This window comes from Embiotoca jacksoni, unplaced genomic scaffold, assembly GCF_022577435.1.
Source record: "Embiotoca jacksoni isolate LCO1_2020_lvr unplaced genomic scaffold, fEmbJac1.0.p SCAF_15, whole genome shotgun sequence".
Lineage (NCBI taxonomy): Eukaryota > Metazoa > Chordata > Actinopteri > Embiotocidae > Embiotoca > Embiotoca jacksoni.
The window spans coordinates 4,577,100-4,601,075 of record NW_027185285.1 but is presented as its reverse complement, the minus strand read 5'-3'; the positions used below and the strand labels follow the sequence as shown (position 1 = coordinate 4,601,075).

Here is a 23,976-nt window from a genome sequence, read left to right as displayed (position 1 = left end):
AACAACCAAGGTTTAATTTCAATATTTTTTATTATTTTGTCAAATATAAATGAAGCAAATGCAAAGCTGATGCAACACCTCCATCGAACTGTCAAAGTTGATTACAAGCATTTTCTAACACGTAAACTGTGTTGAGCAAACAGCACAAAAGCAGATATTTTGAGGGTCATGCCTCTATTATTAGTTAGAGGAACATTTGGACTTATTGATGTTTTTCTTTGAAGTCTGTTGGCCCAGAGACACTTTACATGTGTAAACCGTATCCATGTTCCAGTCTGACGTCTGGACGGCCAGATAGCTGCTGATTAGGTACGACTGGTCAGGTCTCTGAACAGCAGTGCTGGTCAAGATCCCACTGCTCACTGGATTCTCGCCAGCCAACCAGGTCACATCTGCAAAAGGTATAGACTGACTGGACAGGCAGACCAGAGTGGCTTTGTTGGTCTGGAGCTCATCAGTGGATGGAGGTAGGACTGTCAGGACAGGAGGAGCGAGGCTGGAATCTGAAAGTACATGGAGGACATTAAGAAAATATCTACAAATGAAACGACAGGAAATCAAAATGAAAAAAGTCAGACAAACAGCAAGAGATGATACTGTATGAAGACCATGTCTGTGCTGTTAACGACGTAGTATGAATACAAAACCTACAAAAATTAAGACAAAATACATAATCCTTGTCTACAACATCAGTCACGACAATTTTCAAATCCTCCAAAATGAATTACATTACCACTCTACTAGTAACTTCAAACACGAGGCTTACTTCCGTACATTTATGATTTAGACATAGAAATTATTACATGTATTAGGCCTACATGTCATATAATGTCAGTCATTGTGTTAAATTACAGCGGATATCACTTCAGTTTCAAAGATGACTGTCAGGCTTGACAATATGTACTTTAAAACCAGGAAAATGCAGTGATTATTCTGCCATATTACTCAATGATATATGCCACTAAAATGTAATATATTTGACTTAATGTTGAACAAAACAAAGATTGAATAGGCTATAATGCATAATTTTCAAATTTTTCTAAAAATAAAAGAAGATTTTAAAAAAAAAATATTCCCATGAATATTAAGAAAAATATTATACAACGTTGTTTTCAATGTCAGGACAATCAAAATAATGTGTTTTTAACCAATTGTAAGTCCTCTCCATTGTTTAAAGAACAGTTTGGTTCTGCATCAAAGTTGATAAAAACTAAAAACAATTAATCTGAAATAAAAATTAATGAAATGTTGTAATCTTGTGAAAACAAGGACAAAAACAAAAAAATCCTGTCTCATTTCATGATCAGTTAAAAAGTACTTACCTGTCACGATGAGCTTGGTGCCTTGTCCGAATACCACAGTGATTCAGTTTGTACACATGGCTGTACAAAAACCTCCCAACTCTCACTAATGAGGGGAGCGCAACTGAAACGTCCTGAGACCAACTTTCACTGTCGACATCTCATCTGTCTCCGTAAATATTCCAAAACAGTGCCGGATTCTCGTCTCCGTAGAAAAATGTAGTTGGTGTCATTCCTTATTTCATCCCAGATTTAGTGGTTTGAACTGTTTAATGACTTCATCAAAGCTGCAGTGTCTCTCATTTGGGTTTTTGTCACAGTGTGAATCACTGTGGTACAGCTTCACTAGCAGAGCTATCCCATGTCTGACAGAAATAATGAGCAGAATCTCTTGCCTCTGCCTGCTTAATAATGAATTGGTAATATATGTCTGATGAAGATTTTGAGTTGAATCGGTCTGAGGAGAATCCTGTTCCAAAGCCCAATGTACCAGCAACAAAACGTAGAACGAACTGAGGAACCCCACCAGGAACTTGTTTATACCAGCTAACATAATATCCTTCATAACTCTGAATGTTGCAGTGGAGAACCGCCTCTTCTCCTGGAGAAACTGTGAGGACAGCAGGTGTCTGGGTCAACACTTTTGCTGCATCAATATCTGCCAACACAGAAACACATGAGTGAAAACACTTGAGGATTATGTCTCAAAATGTGGGGAAAAAAGATTAAAAAAAAAAGGAATAAGAAAAGTATCTTACATGTTAGAGCAGTGATGAGAGCGCAGAGAGTCCCCAGCATGTTGTCAGCGTGTGGTGTAAACGTCCAGCTGAGAGGTGAGCAGGGTTGGAGTGAGAGGAGAAGAGAGACTGAAGCTTATAAAGACACTGAGGAGAGGAGAAAGGGAGGAGGAGGAGATTCAACAAAACAAGCTTTCATTGATTCAGCCATCAATCAATTAAATGTGTATGTGGTTTCATGTTGTGCCATTGGAACTTTTTTTTTTTTAAAACAATCTTATATTTCAAAACCTACATTTTTACGAACAAATTGTTTTTCAAAGTCTGATGGTGTATTGTTTGTGAGGACTATTAAAACTAGTCAGATTGATTTATTGTTATTAATTTTCAAATGACAATAAATCACATGATCAGTTTATCTGGTTCATGTTAATCATTGTATGTGAAGTAAACAATATTCGAGGGCAAAAAGTGTAAAGTAAATCTTTACCACTGATGTCCTTATCATCACACATCTGCATTTTCTTTCCACCAAATAGACACCTTCCTGATTAATCCAAACTGATTACAAACAAAGGTTCTCACTAGATGACCTGATCTAACCTCAATTTAAATTTGGATATGTTTTAGCAGCATTTTATTTTTTAATTTTTTATTATATACACTCAAAGTTAAACTTAAGGTGAAACTGGAAAAAATGATTTGTGTAGTCCGATTATTGAAACATTTACTGCAGCTGCAAATATAAGAACTATCATTATTAGGCATTGAAACCAGAGCTTATCAAAGATGCATTACTTAAAAATAACATGTAGTAGCATAATATATCAATTAAATTGTGGTTCACGTGATAATATGATGTGCAATGAGTGAAGGAGGTGTGAATGTTCTGGTGCTTTGCTTGCTTATCAATAGTTACAATGATGGACACTGAAATTAATCCAAAAAGAGCAAGTAAGTGCTTAGAAAACATATTCTGTGTATGGTTGGATGTTACACTGACTTTGCTTGGTAGCTCTATTGTCAGTATGTTTCAGTTAAATAAAGCAGAAGTATCAGTGAGGAGGTTTTTGTCATGGTGTAAATCACTGTGATACGTTCTCATTAACAGAGCTGTCCCATGTTTTACAGTAATAGACTGCAGAGTCTCCCTCCCCCACGTTGCTAATGATCAAACGATAATCTGATGTTGACTGATGATTAGATGTAAATTTGGGAGAGGAGAAACCAGAGCCATAGGTTGGAGAGCTATAAGAACTGTGAAAATACAGCACAAACTGCGGTACTCCTCCTGGATTCTGTTTATACCAGAGAGCAGGACTGTTAGTAACAGTTCCCAGGTTACAGTTTAAGGTGGCGGTCTGTCCTTTCATCACATCCACAACAGGAGCCTGTGTCACCACCGTCACACCACTCACACCTGGAAACAACAAGATGACATGGAGTCAAGAGAAACATACAGTCTGATGAATCCAACATGAGGTCAAACCTGCAGTAGGTCAGCCTTCTTACATGTTAAAGCAGTGATGAGAGCGCAGAGTGTCCCCAGCATGTTGTCAGTGTGTGCAGAGAATGACCTTGTAACTTGGAAAGTCTTCTTACTGCTGCTGCTTGAAAGATGAGGAGAGGAGGTGTCAGAGGAGCTGTTTTATACAACACTGAAACTAAGAATGACTGACAGGAAGAGGAGCTTTGGTTAAATCTGCATGGGGAGGTTTTTTTTCTTTTTGTTCTTTGGGCAGAAATGTCTTATAATTATTGGTGTGTAGGTGATGTCTCCGCCCTGCCCCCCAAATATTACATGATAAACGGAAGAAGATTGTTATAGAAGTAATGTAATATTGATATTTTATTCACAAATATAACTTTGAATATTATTCATTATATTTTCTGCTTTAATTTGAGTTTGGTTATTTTTGTTTGTTTATTAAATGATCTTCGTAACCATCAAAAGAAAACAGAACCGGCAACCTCATTTCAAACTCATTTTTTCAATTTGCAGAGAAGGATGTGGAAAAGTCAGAGTTGTTTTGGAGGGCTGTGGTTCAGATATTGGCCTCTATCAGGAGCATCTTGCCTCTTATTGAGGCAAGAATTGTAAAGGGCTTTTTCCTTTAAGGTAGAAAAGTGCAGTATACATGCAGTCCATTTACTTGAAGCATGATTTACACTGATAGATTTAAAGGAATTTATTCTGTGTGCTTCAGTGTTTTGTTTTTTGTAAAATTCATATTTATGATGTTGTCGTAGGAATCCTGCTGCTGACTGATGTCCTTTTCTTACATATTCCCTTCATCAGTCTGTTTATATTCCAACATGGTCATGGCATTGTTAAAAAAACAAATATCAGGACTAAACGGAAAATTACTCTAAAAAAATAACGTAACATTAAAGTTGTCAGTGAGTGTCATCTTGAGGTTTTTGTCACGGTGTGATTTACTGTAATACGTTCTCAGCAGAGTAATAATCTATGTTCGATCAGGACTTCAAGTTGAATCAGAGAGTCCCCAGCATGTTGTCAGTGTGTGGTGTCAACGTCCAGCTGAGAGGTGAGCAGGGTTGGAGTGAGAGGAGAAGAGAGACTGAAGCTTATAAAGACACTGAGGAGAGGAGAAAGGGAGGAGGAGGAGATTCAACAAAACAAGCTTTCATTGATTCAGTCATCGATAAATTAAATGTGTATGTGGATAGATATTGTGCCATTGGAAGTATTTTCCAAACAATCTTATATTTCAAAATATACATTTTTATGAGCAAACTGTATTTCAAAGTCTGATGGTGTATTTTTTGTGAGTACTATTAAAACTAGTCAGACTGATTCATTGTTATTCATTTTCAAATGACAATAAATCACATGATCAGTTTATCTGGTTCATGTTAATCATTGTATGTGAAGTAAACAATATTCGAGGGCAAAAAGTGTAAAGTAAATCTTTACCTCTGATGTCCTTATCATCACACATCTGCATTTTCTTTCCACCAAATGGAAACCTTCCTGATTAATCCAAACTGATTATGACAAAGGTTCTCACAATATGACCTGATCTAACCTCAATTTAAATTTGGCTGTGTTTTAGCAGCATTTGAATATTTCTTTTTAATTATATATACTCAAAGTTAAACTTAAGGTGAAACTGGAAAAAATTATTTGTGTAGTCCGATTATTGAAACATTTACTGCAGCTGCAAATATAAGAATGATCATTATTAGGCATTGAAACCAGAGCTTATCAAAGTTGCATTATTTAAAAATAATATGTAGCAGCATAATATATCAATTAAATCGTGGTTCACATGATAATATGATGTATAATGACTGAAGGAGGTGTGAATGTTCTGTTGCTTTTCTTGCTTAACAATAGTTACAACGATGGACACTGAAATTAATCCAAAAAGAGGAAATAAGTGCTTAGAAAACATATTCTGTGTATGGTTGGATGTTACACTGACTTTGCTTGGTAGCTCTATTGTCAGTATGTTTCAGTTTCAAAAAGCAGAAGTATCAGTGAGGAGGTTTTTGTCATGGTGTAAATCACTGTGATACTTCCTGCTTAGCAGAATCATCCCATGTGTGGCAGTAATAGACTGCAGAGTCTCCCTCCTCCACGTTGCTAATGATCAAACGATAATCTGATGTTGACTGATGATTAGATGTAAATTTGGGAGAAGAGAAACCAGAGCCATAGGTTGGAGAGCTATGAGAATGGTAAAACCTCAGCACATACTGCGGTACTCCTCCTGGATTCTGTTTATACCAGCGAGCAGCACTGTCAGTAACAGTCCCCAGGTTACAGTTTAAGGTGGCGGTCTGTCCTTTCATCACATCCACAACAGCAGGCTGTGTCACCACCGTCACACCACTCACACCTGGAAACAACAAGATGACATGGAGTCAAGAGAAACATACAGTCTGATGAATCCAACATGAGGTCAAACCTGCAGTAGGTCAGCCTTCTTACATGTTAAAGCAGTGATGAGAGCGCAGAGTGTCCCCAGCATGTTGTCAGTGTGTGCTGAGAATGACGCTTTAACTTGGAAAGTCTTCTTACTGCTGCTGCTTGAAGGATGAGGAGAGGAGGTGTCAGAGGAGCCGTTTTATACAACACTGAAACTGACAACGACTGACAGGAAGAGGAGCTTTGGTTAAATCTGCATGGGGAGGTTTTTTTTTCTTTTTGTTCTTTGGGCAGAAATGTCTTATAATTATTGGTGCATAGGTGATGTCTCCTCCCTACCCCCAAATATTACATTATAAACGGAAGAAGATTGTTAAAGAAGTAATGTAATATTGATATTTTATTCACAAATATAATTTTGAATATTATTCATTATATTTTCTGCTTTAATTTGAGTTTGGTTATTTTTGTTTGTTTATTAAATGATCTTCCTAATCATCAAAAGAAAACAGAACCGGCAACATCATTACAAACTCATTTTTTCAATTTGCAGGGAAGGATGTGGAAAAGTCAGAGTTGTTTTGGAGGGCTGTGGTTCAGACACTGGCCTCTCTATCAGGAGCATCTTGCCTCTTATTGAGGTAAGAATTGTAAAGTGATTTTTCCTTTAAAGTAGAAAAGTGCAGTATACATGCAGTCCATTTACTTCAAGCATGATTTACACTGATAGATTTAAAGGAATTTATTCCGTGTGCTTTAGTGTTTTTTTTTTTGTAAAATTCATAGTTATCGTTGTCGTAGGAATCCTGCTGCTGAGTGATGTCCCTTTCTTACGTATTCCCTTCATCAGTCTGTTTATATTCCAACATGGTCATGGCATTGTTAAAAAAACAAATAATATGACTAAACTGAGAAATACTCTAAAAAATAACTTAACATTAAAGTTGTCAGTGAGTGTCATATTGAGGTTTTCGTCACGGTGTGATTTACTGTAATACGTTCCCAGCAGAGTAATAATCTATGTTCGATAAGGACTTCAAGTTGAATCAGTCTGAGGAGAATCCAGCTCTGAAGTAGAGTGAGCTGTCCTTCTGGTAAAGACTCTGATCATATTGAGAAGCTCCACCAGGAACCTGCTTATATGAACCAACAGAAAGACTCAATCTTTCAGTCGAGAACAACCTCTTGTCATGAAATGACTGTTTGGACAGCAGACGTCTGGGTCAATAATGTTACTGCATCAACATCTGTCAGCACCATCACAGGCACAGAGTCCCTGTGGAGAAAGATTGCAGAGGGAGTGTGAGTTATTATAGTAGTTTCACTACAAGTCAAAAACATGTTAGTGATTCAAAAGCAGAAGTACCAGTGAGGAGGTTTTTGTCATGGTGTGAATCACTGTGATACGTACTCCTTAGCAATGTTGTCCCATGTTTTACAGTAATAGACTGCTGAGTCTCCTGCCTCTACTCGCGTAATAATGAACTGGTATTCAATATTCGATAAAGATTTAGAGTTGAATCGATCTGAGGAGAATCCTGTTCCATATTTGAGGGAATTACCACGGAGGAAAAACCCTATAACAAACTGAGGAACCCCATCAGGAACCTGTTTGTACCAAACCACATAAGCAGAGTCATATCTCTGAATGTTGCAGCTGAGAACCGCCTCTTCTCCTGGAGAAACTGTGAGGACAGCAGGCGTCTGGGTCAACACTATCACTGCATCAACATCTGTCAACAAAGACACAAAAATACATGAGTGGAAGGTGTCGGAAAATATGAATTATAAATAGGAATCAGAAGAACGTCTTACATGTTAGAGCAGTGATGAGAGCTCAGAGAGTCCCCAGCATGTTGTCAGTGTGTGGTGTCAACGTCCAGCTGAGAGGTGAGCAAGGTTGGAGTGAGAGGAGAAGAGAGACTGAAGCTTATAAAGACACTGAGGAGAGGAGAAAGGGAGGAGGAGGAGATTCAACAAAACAAGCTTTCATTGATTCAGTCATCGATCAATTAAATGTGTATGTGGTTTCATGTTGTGCCATTGGAACTTTTTTTTTAAAAACAATCTTATATTTCAAAACCTACATTTTTACGAACAAATTGTATTTCAAAGTGTGATGGTGTATTGTTTGTGAGTACTATTAAAACTAGTCAGACTGATTTATTGTTATTAATTTTCAAATGACAATAAATCACATGATCAGATTATCTGGTTCATGTTTATCATTGTATGTGAAGTAAACAATATTCGAGGGGCAAAAAGTGTAAAGTAAATATTTACCTCTGATGTCCTTATCATCACACATCTGCATTTTCTTTCCACCAAATGGACACCTTCCTGATTAATCCAAACTGATTACAAACAAAGGTTCTCACTAGATGACCTGATCTAACCTCAATTTAAATTTGGCTGTGTTTTAGCAGCATTTGAATATTTTTTTTTTTAATTATATACACTCAAAGTTAAACTTAAGGTGAAACTGGAAAAAAATATTTGCGTCGTCTGATTATTGAAACATTTACTGCAGCTGCAAATATAAGAATTATCATTATTAGGCATTGAAACCAGAGCTTATCAAAGTTGCATTACTTAAAAATAATATGTAGCAGCATAATATATCAATTAAATCGTGGTTCACATGATAATATGATGTGTAATGACTGAAGGAGGTGTGAATGTTCTGGTGCTTTGCTTGCTTATCAATAGTTACAATGATGGACACTGAAATTAATCCAAAAAGAGCAAGTAAGTGCTTAGAAAACATATTCTGTGTATGGTTGGATGTTACACTGACTTTGCTTGGTAGCTCTATTGTCAGTATGTTTCAGTTTCAAAAAGCAGAAGTATCAGTGTGGAGGTTTTTGTCATGGTGTGAATCACTGTGATACGTTCTCATTAACAGAGCTGTCCCATGTTTTACAGTAATAGACTGCTGAGTCTCCTGCCTCTACTCGCTTAATAATGAACTGGTATTCAATATTCGATAAAGATTTAGAGTTGAATCGGTCTGAGGAGAATCCTGTTCCAAAATTGAGAGAATTATCATTGAGGTAAAAACGTGTAACAAACTGAGGAACCCCATCAGGAACCTGTTTGTACCACTGCACTGAAGCAGAGTCATATCTCTGAATGTTGCAGCTGAGAACCGCCTCTTCTCCTGGAGAAACTGTGAGGACAGTAGGTGTCTGGGTCAACACTATCACTGCATCAACATCTGTCAACAAAGACACAAAAATACATGAGTGGAAGGTGACGGAAAATATGAATTATAAATAGGAATCAGAAGAACTTCTTACATGTTAGAGCTGTGATGAGAGCACAGAGAGTCCCCAGCATGTTGTCAGTGTGTGGTGTAAACGTCCAGCTGAGAGGTGAGCAGGGTTGGAGTGAGAGGAGAAGAGAGGCTGAAGCTTATAAAGACACTGAGGAGAGGAGAAAGGGAGGAGGAGGAGATTCAACAAAACAAGCTTTCATTGATTCAGTCATCGATCAATTAAATGTGTATGTGGTTTCATGTTGTGCCATTGGAACTTTTTTACAAACAATCTTATATTTCAAAATATACATTTTTATGAGCAAATTGTATTTCAAAGTCTGATGGTGTATTTTTTTTTAGTACTATTAAAACTAGTCAGACTGATTTATTGTTATTAATTTTCAAATGACAATAAATCACATGATCAGTTAAGCTGGTTCATGTTTATCATTGTATGTGAAGTAAACAATATTCGAGGGCAAAAAGTGTAAAGTAAATCTTTACCTAGGATGTCCTTATCATCACACATTTGCATTTTCTTTCCACCAAATGGACACCTTCGTGATTAATCCAAAATGATTACGACAAAGGTTCTCACTGGATGACCTGATCTAACCTCAATTTAAATTTGGCTGTGTTTGGCAGCATTTGAATATTTTTTTTAAATTATATACACTCAAATTCAAACATAAGGTGAAACAGGAAAAAACTTATTTGCGTAGTCCGATTATTGAAACATTTATTGCAACTGCAAATATAAGAATTATCATTATTAGGCATTGAAACCAGATCTGATCAAAGTTGCATTACTCAAAAATAATATGAAGCAGCATAATATATCAATTAAATCGTGGTTCACATGATAATATGATGTGTAATGACTGAAGGAGGTGTGAATGTTCTGGTGCTTTGCTTGCTTATCAATAGTTACAATGATGGACACTGAAATTAATCCAAAACGAGCAGGTAAGTGCTTAGAAAACATATTCTGTGTATGGTTGGATGTTACACTGACTTCGCTTGGTAGCTCTATTGTCAGTATGTTTCAGTTTCAAAAAGCAGAAGTATCAGTGAGGAGGTTTTTGTCATGGTGTGAATCACTGTGATACGTACTCTTTAACAGAGCTGTCCCATGTTTTACAGTGATAGACTGCAGAGTCTCCCTCCTCCACGTTGTTAATGATCAAACGATAATCTGATGTTGACTGATGATTAGATGTAAATTTGGGAGAGGAGAAACCAGAGCCATAGGTTGGAGAGCTATGAGAACTGTGAAAATACAGCACAAACTGCGGTACTCCTCCTGGATTCTGTTTATACCAGCGAGCAGAATTGTCAGTAACAGTCCCCAGGTTACAGTTTAAGGTGGCGGTCTGTCCTTTCATCACATCCACAACAGGAGGCTGTGTCACCACCGTCACACCACTCACACCTGGAAACAACAAGATGACATGGAGTCAAGAGAAACATACAGTCTGATGAATCCAACATGAGGTCAAACCTGCAGTAGGTCAGCCTTCTTACATGTTAAAGCAGTGATGAGAGCGCAGAGTGTCCCCAGCATGTTGTCAGTGTGTGCAGAGAATGACCTTGTAACTTGGAAAGTCTTGTTACTGCTGCTGCTTGAAGGATGAGGAGAGGAGGTGTCAGAGGAGCCGTTTTATAAAACACTGAAACTAAGAATGACTGACAGGAAGAGGAGCTTTGGTTAAATCTGCATGGGGAGTTTTTTTTTTAAATTTTGTTCTTTGGGCAGAAATGTCTTATAATTATTGGTGTGTAGGTGATGTCTCCGCCCTGCCCCCCAAATATTACATTATAGACGGAAGAAGATTGTTATAGAAGAATTGTTATATTGACATTTTATTCACAAATATAATTTTGAATATTAATTCATTATAGTTGTTGCTTTAATTTGAGTTTGGTTATTTTTGTTTGTTTGTTAAATGATCTTCCTAATCATCAAAAGAAAACAGAACCGGCAACCTCATTACAAAATATTTTTTTCAATTTGCAGAGAAGGATGTGGAAAAGTCAGAGTTGTTTTGGAGGGCTGTGGTTTAGACACTGGCCTCTCTATCAGGAGCATCTTGCCTCTTATTGAGGTAAGAATTGGAAAGTGCTTTTTCCTTTAAAGTAGAAAAGTACTGTATACATGCAGTTCATTTACTTCAAGCATGATTTACGCTGATAGATTTAAAGGAATTTATTCTGTGTGCTTCAGAGTTTTGTTTTTTGTAAAATTCATAGTTATGATGTTGTCATAGGAGTCCTGTCCCTGACTGATGTCCTTTTCTTACGTATTCCCTTCATCAGTCTGTTTGTATTCCAACATGGTCATGGCATTGTTAAAAAAACAAATATCAGGACTAAACTGAGAATTACTCTAAAAAATAACTTAACATTAAAGTTGTCAGTGAGTGTCATGTTGAGGTTTTTGTCACGGTGTGATTTACTGTAATACGTTCTCAGCAGAGTAATAATCTATGTTCGATAAGGACTTCAAGTTGAATCAGAGAGTCCCCAGCATGTTGTCAGTGTGTGCTGTCAACGTCCAGCTGAGAGGTGAGCAGGGTTGGAGTGAGAGGAGAAGAGAGACTGAAGCTTATAAAGACACTGAGGAGAGGAGAAAGGGAGGAGGAGGAGATTCAACTAAACAAGCTTTCATTGATTCAGTCATCGATCAATTAAATGTGTATGTGGTTTCATATTGTGCAATTGGAACTTTTTTTTTACAAACAATCTTATATTTCAAAATATACATTTTTATGAGGAAATTGTATTTCAAAGTCTGATGGTGTGTTTTTTGTGAGTACTATTAAAACTAGTCAGACTGATTTATTGTTATTAATTTTGAAATGACAATAAATCACATGATCAGTTTATCTGGTTCATGTTTATCATTGTATGTGAAGTAAACAATATTCGAGGGCAAAAAGTGTAAAGTAAATCTTTACCTCTGATGTCCTTATCATCACACATCTGCATTTTCTTTCCACAAAAAGGACACCTTCCTGATTAATCCAAACTGATTACAAACAAAGGTTCTCACAATATGACCTGATCTAACCTCAATTTAAATTTGGCTGTGTTTTAGCAGCATTTGAATATTTTTTTTAAAATTATATACACTCAAATTCAAACATAAGGTGAAACAGGAATTTTTTTTTTGCGTAGTCCGATTATTGAAACATTTACTGCAGCTTCAAATATAAGAATTATCATTATTAGGCATTGAAACCAGAGCTTATCAAAGTTGCATTATTTAAAAATAATATGTAGCAGCAAAATATATCAATTAAATCGTAGATCACATGATAATATGATGTGTAATGACTGAAGGAGGTGTGAATGTTCTGGTGCTTTGCTTGCTTATCAATAGTTACAATGATGGACACTGAAATTAATCCAAAAAGAGCAAGTAAGTGCTTAGAAAACATATTCTGTGTATGGTTGGATGTTACACTGACTTTGCTTGGTAGCTCTATTGTCAGTATGTTTCAGTTTCAAAAAGCAGAAGTATCAGTGAGGAGGTTTTTGTCATGGTGTAAATCACTGTGATGCGTTCTCATTAACAGAGCTGTCCCATGTTTGACAGTAATAGACTGCAGAGTCTCCCTCCTCCACGTTGCTAATGATCAAACGATAATCTGATGTTGATTGATGATTAGATGTAAATTTGGGAGAGGAGAAACCAGAGCCATAGGTTGGAGAGCTATGAGAATGGTAAAACCTCAGCACAAACTGCGGTACTCCTCCTGGATTCTGTTTATACCAGCGAGCACCACTTTTAGTAACAGTCCCCAGGTTACAGTTTACGGTGGCGGTCTGTCCTTTCATCACATCCACAACAGGAGGCTGTGTCACCACCGTCACACCACTCACACCTGGAAACAAGATGACATGGAGTCAAGAGAAACATACAGTCTGATGAATCCAACATGAGGTCAAACCTGCAGTAGGTCAGCCTTCTTACATGTTAAAGCAGTGATGAGAGCGCAGAGTGTCCCCAGCATGTCGTCAGTGTGTGCTGAGAATGACTCTGTAACTTGGAAAGTCTTCTTACTGCTGCTGCTTGAAAGATGAGGAGAGGAGGTGTCAGAGGAGCCGTTTTATACAACACTGAAACTAAGAATGACTGACAGGAAGAGCAGCTTTGGTTAAATCTGCATGGGGAGGTTTTTTTTCTTTTTGTTCTTTGGGCAGAAATGTCTTATAATTATTGGTGTGTCGGTGATGTCCCCCGCCTGCCCCCCAAATATTACATGATAAACGGAAGAAGATTGTTATAGAAGTAATGTAATATTGATATTTTATTCACAAATATAACTTTGAATATTATTCATTATATTTTCTGCTTTAATTTGAGTTTGGTTATTTTTGTTTGTTTATTAAATGATCTTCCTAATCATCAAAAGAAAACAGAACCGGCAACATCATTACAAACTCATTTTTTTCAATTTGCAGAGAAGGATGTGGAAAAGTCAGAGTTGTTTTGGAGGGCTGTGGCTCAGACACTGGCCTCTCTATCAGGAGCATCTTGCTTCTTATTGAGGTAAGAATTATAAAGTGCTTTTTCCTTTAAGGTAGAAAAGTGCTGTATACATGCAGTTCATTTACTTCAAGCATGATTTACACTGATAGATTTAAAGGAATTTATTCCGTGTGCTTCAGTGTTTTGTTTTTTGTAAAATTCATATTTATGATGTTGTCGTAGGAATCCTGCTGCTGACTGATGTCCTTTTCTTACATATTCCCTTCATCAGTCTGTTTATATTCCAACATGGTCATGGCATTGTTAAAAAAACAAATATCAGGACTGAACTGAGAATTACTCTAAAACGTAACTTAACTTTAAAGTTGTCAGTGAGTGTCATGTTGAGGTTTTTGTCATGGTGTGATTTACTGTAATACGTTCTCAGCAGAGTAATAATCTATGTTCGATAAGGACTTCAAGTTGAATCCGAGAGTCCCCAGCATGTTGTCAGTGTGTGGTGTCAACGTCCAGCTGAGAGGTGAGCAGGGTTGGAGTGAGAGGAGAAGAGAGACTGAAGCTTATAAAGACACTGAGGAGAGGAGAAAGGGAGGAGGAGGAGATTCAACAAAACAAGCTTTCATTGATTCAGTCATCGATAAATTAAATGTGTATGTGGTTTCATGTTGTGCCATTGGAACTGTTTTCCAAACAATCTTCTTTTTCAAAATATACATTTTTAGGAGCAAATTGTATTTCAAAGTCTGATGGTGTATATTTTGTGAGTACTATTAAAGCTAGTCAGATTGATTTATTGTTATTAATTTTCAAATGACAATAAATCACATGATCAGTTAAGCTGGTTCATGTTTATCATTGTATGTGAAGTAAACAATATTCGAGGGCAAAAAGTGTAAAGTAAATCTTTACCACTGATGTCCTTATCATCACACATCTGCATTTTCTTTCCACCAAATGGACACCTTCCTGATTAATCCAAACTGATTACAAACAAAGGTTCTCACTAGATGACCTGATCTAACCTAAATTTAAATTTGGCTGTGTTTTAGCAGCATTTGAATATTTTTTTCAAAATTATATACACTCAAATTCAAACATAAGGTGAAACAGGAAAAAATTATTTGCGTAGTCCGATTATTGAAACATTTACTGCAATTGCAAATATAAGAATTATCATTACTAGGCATTGAAACCAGAGCTTATCAAAGATGCATTACTTAAAAATAATATGTAGTAGCATAATATATCAATTAAATCGTTGTTCACATGATAATATGATGTGTAATGACTGAAGGAGGTGTGAATGTTCTGGTGCTTTGCTTGTTTATCAATAGTTACAATGATGGACACTGAAATTAATCCAAAAAGAGCAAGTAAGTGCTTAGAAAACATATTCTGTGTATGGTTGGATGTTACACTGACTTCGCTTGGTAGCTCTATTGTCAGTATGTTTCAGTTTCAAAAAGCAGAAGTATCAGTGAGGAGGTTTTTGTCATGGTGTAAATCACTGTGATACGCAGTCTTCAACAGAGCTGTCCCATGTTTTACAGTAATAGACTGCAGAGTCTCCCTCCTCCACGTTGCTAATGATCAAACGATAATCTGATGTTGACTGATGATTAGATGTAAATTTGGGAGAGGAGAAACCAGAGCCATAGGTTGGAGAGCTATCAGAACGGTAAAAATACAGCACAAACTGCGGTACTCCTCCTGGATTCTGTTTATACCAGACAGCATCACTGTCAGTAACAGTCCCCAGGTTACAGTTTAAGGTGGCGGTCTGTCCTTTCATCACATCCACAACAGGAGGCTGTGTCACCACCGTCACACCACTCACACCTGGAAACAACAAGATGACATGGAGTCAAGAGAAACATACAGTCTGATGAATCCAACATGAGGTCAAACCTGCAGTAGGTCAGCCTTCTTACATGTTAAAGCAGTGATGAGAGCGCAGAGTGTCCCCAGCATGTTGTCAGTGTGTGCTGAGAATGACCTTGTAACTTGGAAAGTCACCTTACTGCTGACAGATACGAGGGTTTGGAAGATAAGGAGAGGAGGTGCTGGAGCAGCCTTTTAATACAACACTGAAACTGAGCGTGACTGGCAGGAGGAGCTTTGGTTAAATCTGCATGGTCAGTGACACGTGTCTTGGTTTTCATCACCATAATCAGTGATTTCCACATGTCCCCAAATTTTACAATGTCAGAGACTTACAGCAGTTTGCCAAGGACTTATCTCTTACATGTTAACGGTTTATATTATTCTGATAATAATAATGTAAACAGTGTATTCCCAGTCAAAGAAAACTTTACAGAGAGCTTAATTTACATTTAATTTACATGATGTTAAATAAAGACAAGAGCCCTGCAGGTGCATCCTGCAGATCAGAGAGGAGTTGAAATCTAGTAACCTATGGTAACCACTAATGTGTGTGTGTGTGTGTGTGTGTGTGTGTGTGTGTATACACATGCATGCTCTTTTTCTAATCAGTACAAGTGCCCTCAGTGCATTTCTAATACTTATCCAGTGCTGCTCTCTAGTGTACCGTCAAAGGAATAACAGCACCATATAGAGTATATTTTGCCTTATTTATTGATATCAGACTGTCAAAAAAACAACAACCAAAAAACAATGCAATATGACAATAGCACAATGTCATAATAAATGTTTACAGTAGATGCAAGAGTTACCTGCAGATCTTGACAAAATGACATTTTGGAGTCCTTTTAATTTGTAGACAGTTTTAATTATTTTCCAGCCTCAGGCATGCACAATTGATTTTGGATAGCTCTTTGGATTTTGACACAATGACACTTCACACTTCTATAAAGGAGAACAGCAGACCCCCGATGTTCAGATTGGGTTATGTTTTAAATAAGACTGGTTCCACCAGGCACTTTCTAAGGAGGCTCTAATCATCTGCACCTATTTCTGGAGCGCCCGATTTTAATCTGGTGGAATTGAAGGTGTGCTAAATTATGTGTACCTACTTTTCCCATGGGACTGATCTGTTTTTCATTTGTTTCAATTGCGAAAATGACTGTAAAACGTTAATTTTGTGATATTTGAGAAGGCTAATTTTTTTTTCAAAGATGATCCAGTCTTGGCTTGTCAACATATGTTTACATACAATTTACATACTTACTTTTTCCACACGACTGATGGACTGATGGTCCTCTGCGTCCTCCCGGACAGACGCGGTGGGCGGTAAGGTGATGCTTGCGCCTTCAAACTGAAGTTATAACTGAGGCTATTTCGGTTTCAAAAACGACCTGAGGCCACAGACTCACGCGCGGACGCACGGGGGGGGGGCAACCAGGATTCTTTAGAAACGACTCCGCGTTAAAGTGTGCCACAGCGAGCTGGAGCGCTGCGGAAATCAAGTCAGCTCTGTCTTCAAAATAAGAGGAAAATATCGGTCGTGTGGTGTGCAAAGTTTTCATTTTGATCTCTGGAAACGGAAGTACTTTTATACTCTAGGTTCTTTGACACTGGTGCAAGATGTCGCTCAGCGTCTCTGTACCGAAGCTGAAACCCAAATGCGCATCGCTGACCGTCGCATCTTTTTAAAACGAACCAGCTGCTCTGCCAAAAAAAAAAAACAACCAAAAAAAACCCAAACGTCCATGTCGTAGCTACGGTGCAAGGCGCAAACACAGGTTTATTTTGAAAGGAACACAAATGGGATATTACCAAGTGCTGGGAGCAGTCGGGATTTTGCAGGGTATAAAAATCGGTGTAAATAACGGAGAGACGTTTCACCGGGTGACCCGGTAGGTGCACCGAATCCGGCCAGAATCGCGGTCAAAAGAAAGGAGGCGGGATATTGTTGTCAAACAAGTAAACCAGCAGATGTGGTAAAATGGAAACGACTGTCAACACCTGCCTCCAAATCTGTTCGAGCTGAAGGTGAAGCAGGATTTTCGGGGGCGGGTGGGGGGGCTTGTCTGTGAGGTGTGATGGAATAAAATGCTGCGTATTACTGCTTCTACCACAGGTTATTTCAATCACAGCCGTACCTGAGTCAGGAATTTATTCTTGACGGTTTTTTTTTTTTTTTTGTCGTTTAGGCTTTTGCTGTCTTCTGCACCGCAACGAGGAGGATGATCTTTGCTCTACATGTGATTGTCATGTCTTCGGCGTTTTTCAATCCCAGTTTTGCCTTCAGCTCTCACTTTGATACAGGTAAGGGTCAAACTGAGGGGTTACTCGAATGCTTCTGCTTGCTGCAGAGCTGCTTGGGATTTTTGTGTTGTTTTTTTTTTTTTTTCATGATCAGGCTTAGTGATATGAATCTGGTGTTTGATGCAATTTGATACACCATATGTCCTTAGCCACCAGCAGTAGGATCATTGCCATATCATCATCATCATGAAACAATACAGTGAGTCAAAAGATTACATCAGGTATGGATTTTTTTTATTTTTTTTTTACCTTCAGTCAGTCCTTTTATAGCTCGGTGACAAAAGGGTTAAAAGTTGTACCTGCACTGAATCTGCATAGTCCTACACACACATCCCTGCAGCTGAGCGTGTGCATGTGTGTACGGTACGAGTGTGTCATGATCAGGGTGTGTGCGTGCACGCTGACTCAAAAAAAAAATGACAGAGGTGCATGGTTCTGCTTGTTTGAGGCTGCGGTTCCTATTGATGCTGCTTTTGGATGCAGCATTTAATCATCCCCAGGGTGTCGGGGGTGACGAGATCCTTTGGCGAAGACAAGTCCAGGTGCTGCTGCAGTGCTTCTGGACCACAGAGCGTGGAAAGTCCAGCCCTCACACAGGCTTGAATTAGAGCAGAATAAATAACTGTGTACGAACGTAAACAGGACTAAGAGAGTGCCTGCACTGGGTCCCGTGTGCTGAGCATACAAATGACAGTAAGCCCAGTGGCTCTCAAGTTTCAGGCTCTATCTGTCCTCCCCAAAACCGTGCACACTCAGTAATCTCTGATCCTTCTTTGTCCAATTATCCCCCCCCCCTCCCTCTACCTTCCTGTGACACTCTCCACTTCTCACTCGGCGTATCTCTGTTGTTCCTCAGTCAGAATGCAACACGAAAAGGGGCTTTCATTAAAAAAAAATCAGAGGTAGGCTGTTCTTGTGTAGTTTGGAAGTGTGTGTGGTTACAATTGCAACAACATTGTACACCATCGCATTAAGAAATGAAAAACAAATTTGACTCCCAGCAAATGTCAAGTTTCTTATTGTATAATGCCGTAACAAGTCGAGTGGTAACAGTGCATTTTCATATTGAGAACTTTCCATTTCCATTTTTAAATGTGAAAATTTACCCCGATTTTAAATGAATGCCCAATTCGCAATATCATTGGTAATATAGGACAACTATAGATATATTTCAGTAACGTGACATGACAGTTCTGAAAGCCATTTTTATATATTGTGCTTGAAGTGTTGCTGTTCTGCTCTGCTTTAAGACTTACTGCAAAGAGAAGCAGAGATCAGTTTAATGTTTAGACACTTGGCAAACAAGTAGTGGGTGCTGAGGTTGTTATCACTGCTTTTGCAGAGTGTAATATGATACAACCCTACCAGGGGAGTGTACTCTTTTAATTTCAAGTAAGCTAAACGGCTCCCAGCTGAATTATGGGTAAAATGCCTGCAAACTGCAGCTCCTCTGGGCCATCTTTAATTGAATTGCCTCGGTATTTTCCTCCTGGAGGAGATCGTAGGTTTGGAACGTTTCCCATCAGGGCTATGCGATGAAACACATTTTCTTTCCTCAGATGATGGTGCCAGATTAAATAGCCTCAGACAGGTCAGGGTGAATCTGCACGTGTCGGGATTGGTTTGTGGTGGGTGGAGACGGTGGCTTTTGTATATCACTGGAGTAAAGGATGTGGTCCGGTTTGTCACTCCTGTCATAATGATCTACATTTCTCATAAAAGCAGCACCTCACAAGCAATCCCCTTCCTCTCCTAGTAATTGGACTGAGAATCAGTGTTGCCTAGGCGATGGAGGGGGGCGTGTGAGAGGGAGCCAATCACTCTCACGGCCATTGCTAAGGACAGAGAAATGATGGAGTCCCTTAAAGGGGAGGGACCCACTCAGGGAGGAACGTCATTCAATTAGCCTCAGATGCTGAATATGCTGCGTGTAGATTAATACAACACGCTCACCTTAACAACCAGCTTGATGAATCTGACCTGGAAAGACCTGCTGAAATCATTTTGAGAAAAATGCAAGTGAAATGATGTGATGATAAACGCATCAGATGCAACAACAGTCTACCATTTTGGGTTTAGCAAACTGCTTGACCATTTTAGCAGTGGATTCCAGTTGAGTGTTTTGCGCACACATACACACTCCGACAAGCACTGGGTTGATTTGGCATCAAAGTCTCAAATTCAGACTGCGTTTGAACTGCAGCAACCCTTCAAGCCAACCACCACAGCTGCACTTCCTCCCCACGCCCCCGGGCTATGTAAGAACATAGTGTGCTCTATCTCTGCACGTTTGCACAGTCACACATGCACACAAGAGAGTGGAAACCAACTATGGCCAGGTCAGTCATGACATTGCACGGCATTATATAAGCCACTAGCAGGGACGGACACAGCGTAGCAACATTGCACATTCCCTGACTTCATCGGCCTCCACACGACCGGCCCGGGGTTTGGCTTGTGTGCGGTCAGGAGGGAGAGAAGTCCAGTATGTGTGGCATTCTGCACCACTGACGACTGCAGCTAGCACCTGGTTTACTATTGCTTCAGCACCACGGACAGCTCTCCCATCAGGAGCGCGAGCAGATGTGAGCGTGTGTGAAAGGTAGTAGTTTAAAAACATGGCTGTATCTTATGCACAGAATTAATGAGACTTTGCCGTCAGCAAACAGACGACAGACCGACCTGGAAGGAAGCAATGATACACCAGCAAGCTGACAATGCAGCACTGTGGGAGGCTGTTTTTCAGCCTGGTGCCTGGAGGTGGCAGTGGCATCTAGTGTGCGTGTTTCAAATGGTATCTTGCTGGAGACAGAAAAATACACACACGTTTTCTATCACACACACACACACACACACACACACACACACACACACACACACTACAACATCATGCAGATTCCACATGCGGGAAAGCTTACACGTGTCCTCGCATGCACATGGACGCAGTACTGCAGGTGGTCGTGATGCCGAAGAGAAAATATGTGAAAACGGGCATCTTGACTTGCTCTCAGAGCTCCTCCCACTGACTGGGTCAGTACGAACCAGCCACCGCTGACTATTTGATTATTCATCTCTCCATGTGTAACACCAAGCACTTTAGTTACATAAGTCTGCCTCTGGGGGAACTAGAATAAGAATGAAGTGGATTTAAGCAGTGAAGGGGAACCATCTATGTCTCTTCTATGTGCTCTCTATGCGATGATGTGGTGGAAGTGGCAGTCACAGTCGTGTGTGTGCAGTCTCATGGTTGTTTCCTCTAGAGTGGGACACATGCGGTATTTAATTTGTTATCAAGCGCTGTACCTTTTCCTGTCGAACTGCAAATGCAAGATCGCCCGGACAGCAATTTAGCGACATCTCACATGGTGCTGGTGGATGGAACTGGAGAAGTTTACTCGTGAGAAAGCAAAGTTGAAGTGCAGCGAATGGATTTTAGGGATATTTTACGATTGTAATAACACAACAGGAAGGAAAACAATTGCAAGTGTTCTCAAAAGGACAGCAACTTATAGAAGCAGAAGACATTTGGGTGGAACATGTGAGAGTGTGTGACTTTACAGCATGTGTGTCATAGTGGGAGTATGTGCTTAACAATAGCAACAGAAAAACTGAAAAATACGAGAGGAATACTAAGCGCAAGGGAGCCAGCATAACTCGCACTAACTTGCTTTGCTCAGGTATGTTGGTATTTTCTACAGAGACACACACACACACGCACATCTCCACACATGCACACACATACACACACACACACACACACACACACACACACTGCCTTTGTCTGCATCATGAGACTCTGGCTGAAATGTCATCTCAAGTGCGCATTTCTATGTCTGCATATGGCTTGCACATGCATCTAATTTGGGTTTATCAGCAAGAGGCCTGAACACACGAGGCTCCTGGAATGTGAGTGTGGAGTTTTGTCCTACCAGGTCAGTGAGCAGACTCTCTTGTCATTGATGATAACATATAGTTGATGATATCATATAGTTGAGTGTCATATAGAGAAAAAAGGAACATAGTTCTGCCATTTTCAGACAGTGTTCTGCCAATTTAAAAACAATTCCCTCGTATTCTTTATTACAATACAGCAGTAATGCAGTTGGAATAGTGTCGCTGCTTTGTAAAGTGAGATATAGTGCCTCTTGTAGCTTCTTTTAATTTCGGGATATGATTTTTGCATGTGGAATACAAAATTTATCTCATGCTAGTCACCCATCTTCTTTCCTAAGTAAAGCAATAGTGACCTGAATTTAAATGTTTTCGACAGGCATTCGACACATTTACATATACCTTTCCTTTGCAGACTCAAATCGTTAACAAAAAGGCACCAAATAATAACACCTACTTATTTGTTACTGCTGAGCCAATATCATAACATTAATTGGCAATTTTAAGCACGGCTCAGACCGTTGTTAAAGCTTAAATGAGATTTGGGCTGGGCAATAATTCAGTATCTTTTATCATCAGTTCTTGTAAATGAAGCGTGAAGAAATTCTCCAATTGAAATTCCCCAACTGAAATTCCCCAACTCATTTATTGTATGCTTCTGGCCCTCTTTTAAGAGCTGCCTATCACTGTTACATACGTAGAAATGTGGGTCTGTGGTTTAAAATTAGTCTTAAATTCAGAGAAAAGGCCATTAAATTGTACTGGACTAAGGATGGACATGTGAGTTATGTACAAAGGGTTTTATTTTTCACAGTGTCCATTTTATCTAAGAACCCTCTGCTAGTATTTGAATGTATATGTATTCTTCAAGAGGTTGATCTGTTAAGTTAAAGGTGTGACAGTCTTCCTCTGTTGTTGTTAAATTAATCGTGATGTTTGATGCATCACAGTAAACAGGTGAACACAAAACGATTTGTAACATGTGTCTCACAGGATTGTTGAAGCTGGTACTTGTCAAAATTGACATTTTCTATAAACTGTGATGCTTCCTGCTGCAAAAAGAAGCCTTGAATCCTCTGTCAATTTTCTTCCTCTATTTGACTCAAGAGGATAAACATATTTTCATCCCATTCATTCATTCATTAAGCTCTTTCTGCCATGTTTGGTAAACTGTGAACAGCTTTTTGTTCCTTTTGTGCAGAACAGTAGCTTAGGTTTCTTTTTTGTGTGCTGTGTAATAATCATCCAAATCCAGCAGATTTCCCTCAAAATCTGACCCAGTAGGCCACATTACAAAATGCAAAAATGAAGGGCCAGTAGAGGCTGCTATTCTCCTCTGTAATGGGCTGTGCTTTAATCATAAAAAATGTCTCCAATAAATGAATTATTGATGTTAAATGCTGCGGGTAGCACCTTTACAGTCAAAGCCCTGGTTGAGTTGGTTGATCTGTTCAATTAACTCTGAAGATCGCAGAGTTGATATTCAGACCTTTTCTTTCCAGCTGTGTGCCCTTGCCCACGCTGTCAGGGGATGGACATCACAGTGCTGTAATGCTGATCCATGGTGGTCCTCCTGGGCTCTCACTCCCAGTTAATGACAGTTATCATGGCTCTCTGCAAGCCAGCGCATCCCTCTGCCATCTGCAGCCATTCACAGAGAGCACAGAACGGCAGAGAGGATGTAACTTGGTAGAGGATACCATATCCTGTCATTAATCATGTCATGCTGTTCCCTCCGCTCTCAACCCTTCCTGACATCTGTGTGCACATGTGTGTGTGTTTGCAGACTGCTTTCTGCTCTGCGCCTCTCCATGTTAAGCCCGCTGTCATCACAACCTTATGTTCCTTGTTCTCTCTTTCTTGTAGCTCCTGCAGTCCCCACTCCATTTTTTCAATCTCACAAGCTTTCCTTCTCACAAGCTTTCCTTCTTTCCTCAGAGCATTTTTAGTCCCTTTCTCTGTCCTAACTCTTCATCTCTCCCATCCTCATGCAATCTGTCACATGTTGTCTCCCTTGGGAAGAAAACTCCTTGAATGCAGCAGCCCATTGGAACCTGACAAAGGAGGGACTAACTCCAGCCACTCTGCATCTCTGACCGCTTGTACAAACGGGTTCTCAAATTACATATTGACATCAGAGATGATTGATGATGGCCCTTATACATTTTATTTACACATCCATAAAAGCAGTGAAGGATACATATTTAGCT

General features: G+C 39.1%; 2 protein-coding genes across 8 annotated transcripts in view; one reads left to right on the top strand and one right to left on the bottom strand.

The window, feature by feature from the left end:
• Positions 1-15,705, bottom strand: LOC138197951 (immunoglobulin lambda-1 light chain-like). Of its 7 annotated transcripts, none has more exons than XM_069149007.1 (5): positions 14,099-14,284; positions 13,169-13,263; positions 12,755-13,079; positions 1,323-1,354; positions 1-503 (listed from the first exon to the last, which is right to left on the bottom strand). In XM_069149007.1, the coding sequence occupies exons 1-5, from the start codon at positions 14,170-14,172 to the stop codon at positions 181-183; spliced, it is 849 nt and encodes a 282-aa protein (XP_069005108.1). In that variant the 5' UTR covers positions 14,173-14,284; the 3' UTR covers positions 1-180. The 7 variants fall into 7 exon arrangements, with proteins under 7 accessions (XP_069005108.1, XP_069005112.1, XP_069005111.1 ...); XM_069149014.1 differs by lacking the exons at positions 12,755-13,079; positions 13,169-13,263; positions 14,099-14,284 and adding exons at positions 5,582-5,648; positions 5,751-5,904; positions 5,997-6,091 and having other exon boundaries at positions 2-503; positions 1,323-1,356; XM_069149013.1 differs by lacking the exons at positions 12,755-13,079; positions 13,169-13,263; positions 14,099-14,284 and adding exons at positions 1,640-1,959; positions 2,060-2,185; positions 3,347-3,384 and having other exon boundaries at positions 2-503; positions 1,323-1,356.
• A 1,470-nt stretch (positions 15,706-17,175) lies between these two features.
• Positions 17,176-23,976, top strand: part of aatka (apoptosis-associated tyrosine kinase a) — a 32,453-nt gene continuing 25,652 nt past the window's right edge. The window contains exons 1-2 of the mRNA XM_069148999.1: positions 17,176-17,599; positions 17,761-17,875. Coding sequence (XP_069005100.1) covers positions 17,794-17,875 — 82 coding nt within the window. The 5' untranslated portion in view covers positions 17,176-17,599; positions 17,761-17,793. The remainder of the gene's footprint in view (positions 17,600-17,760; positions 17,876-23,976) is intronic.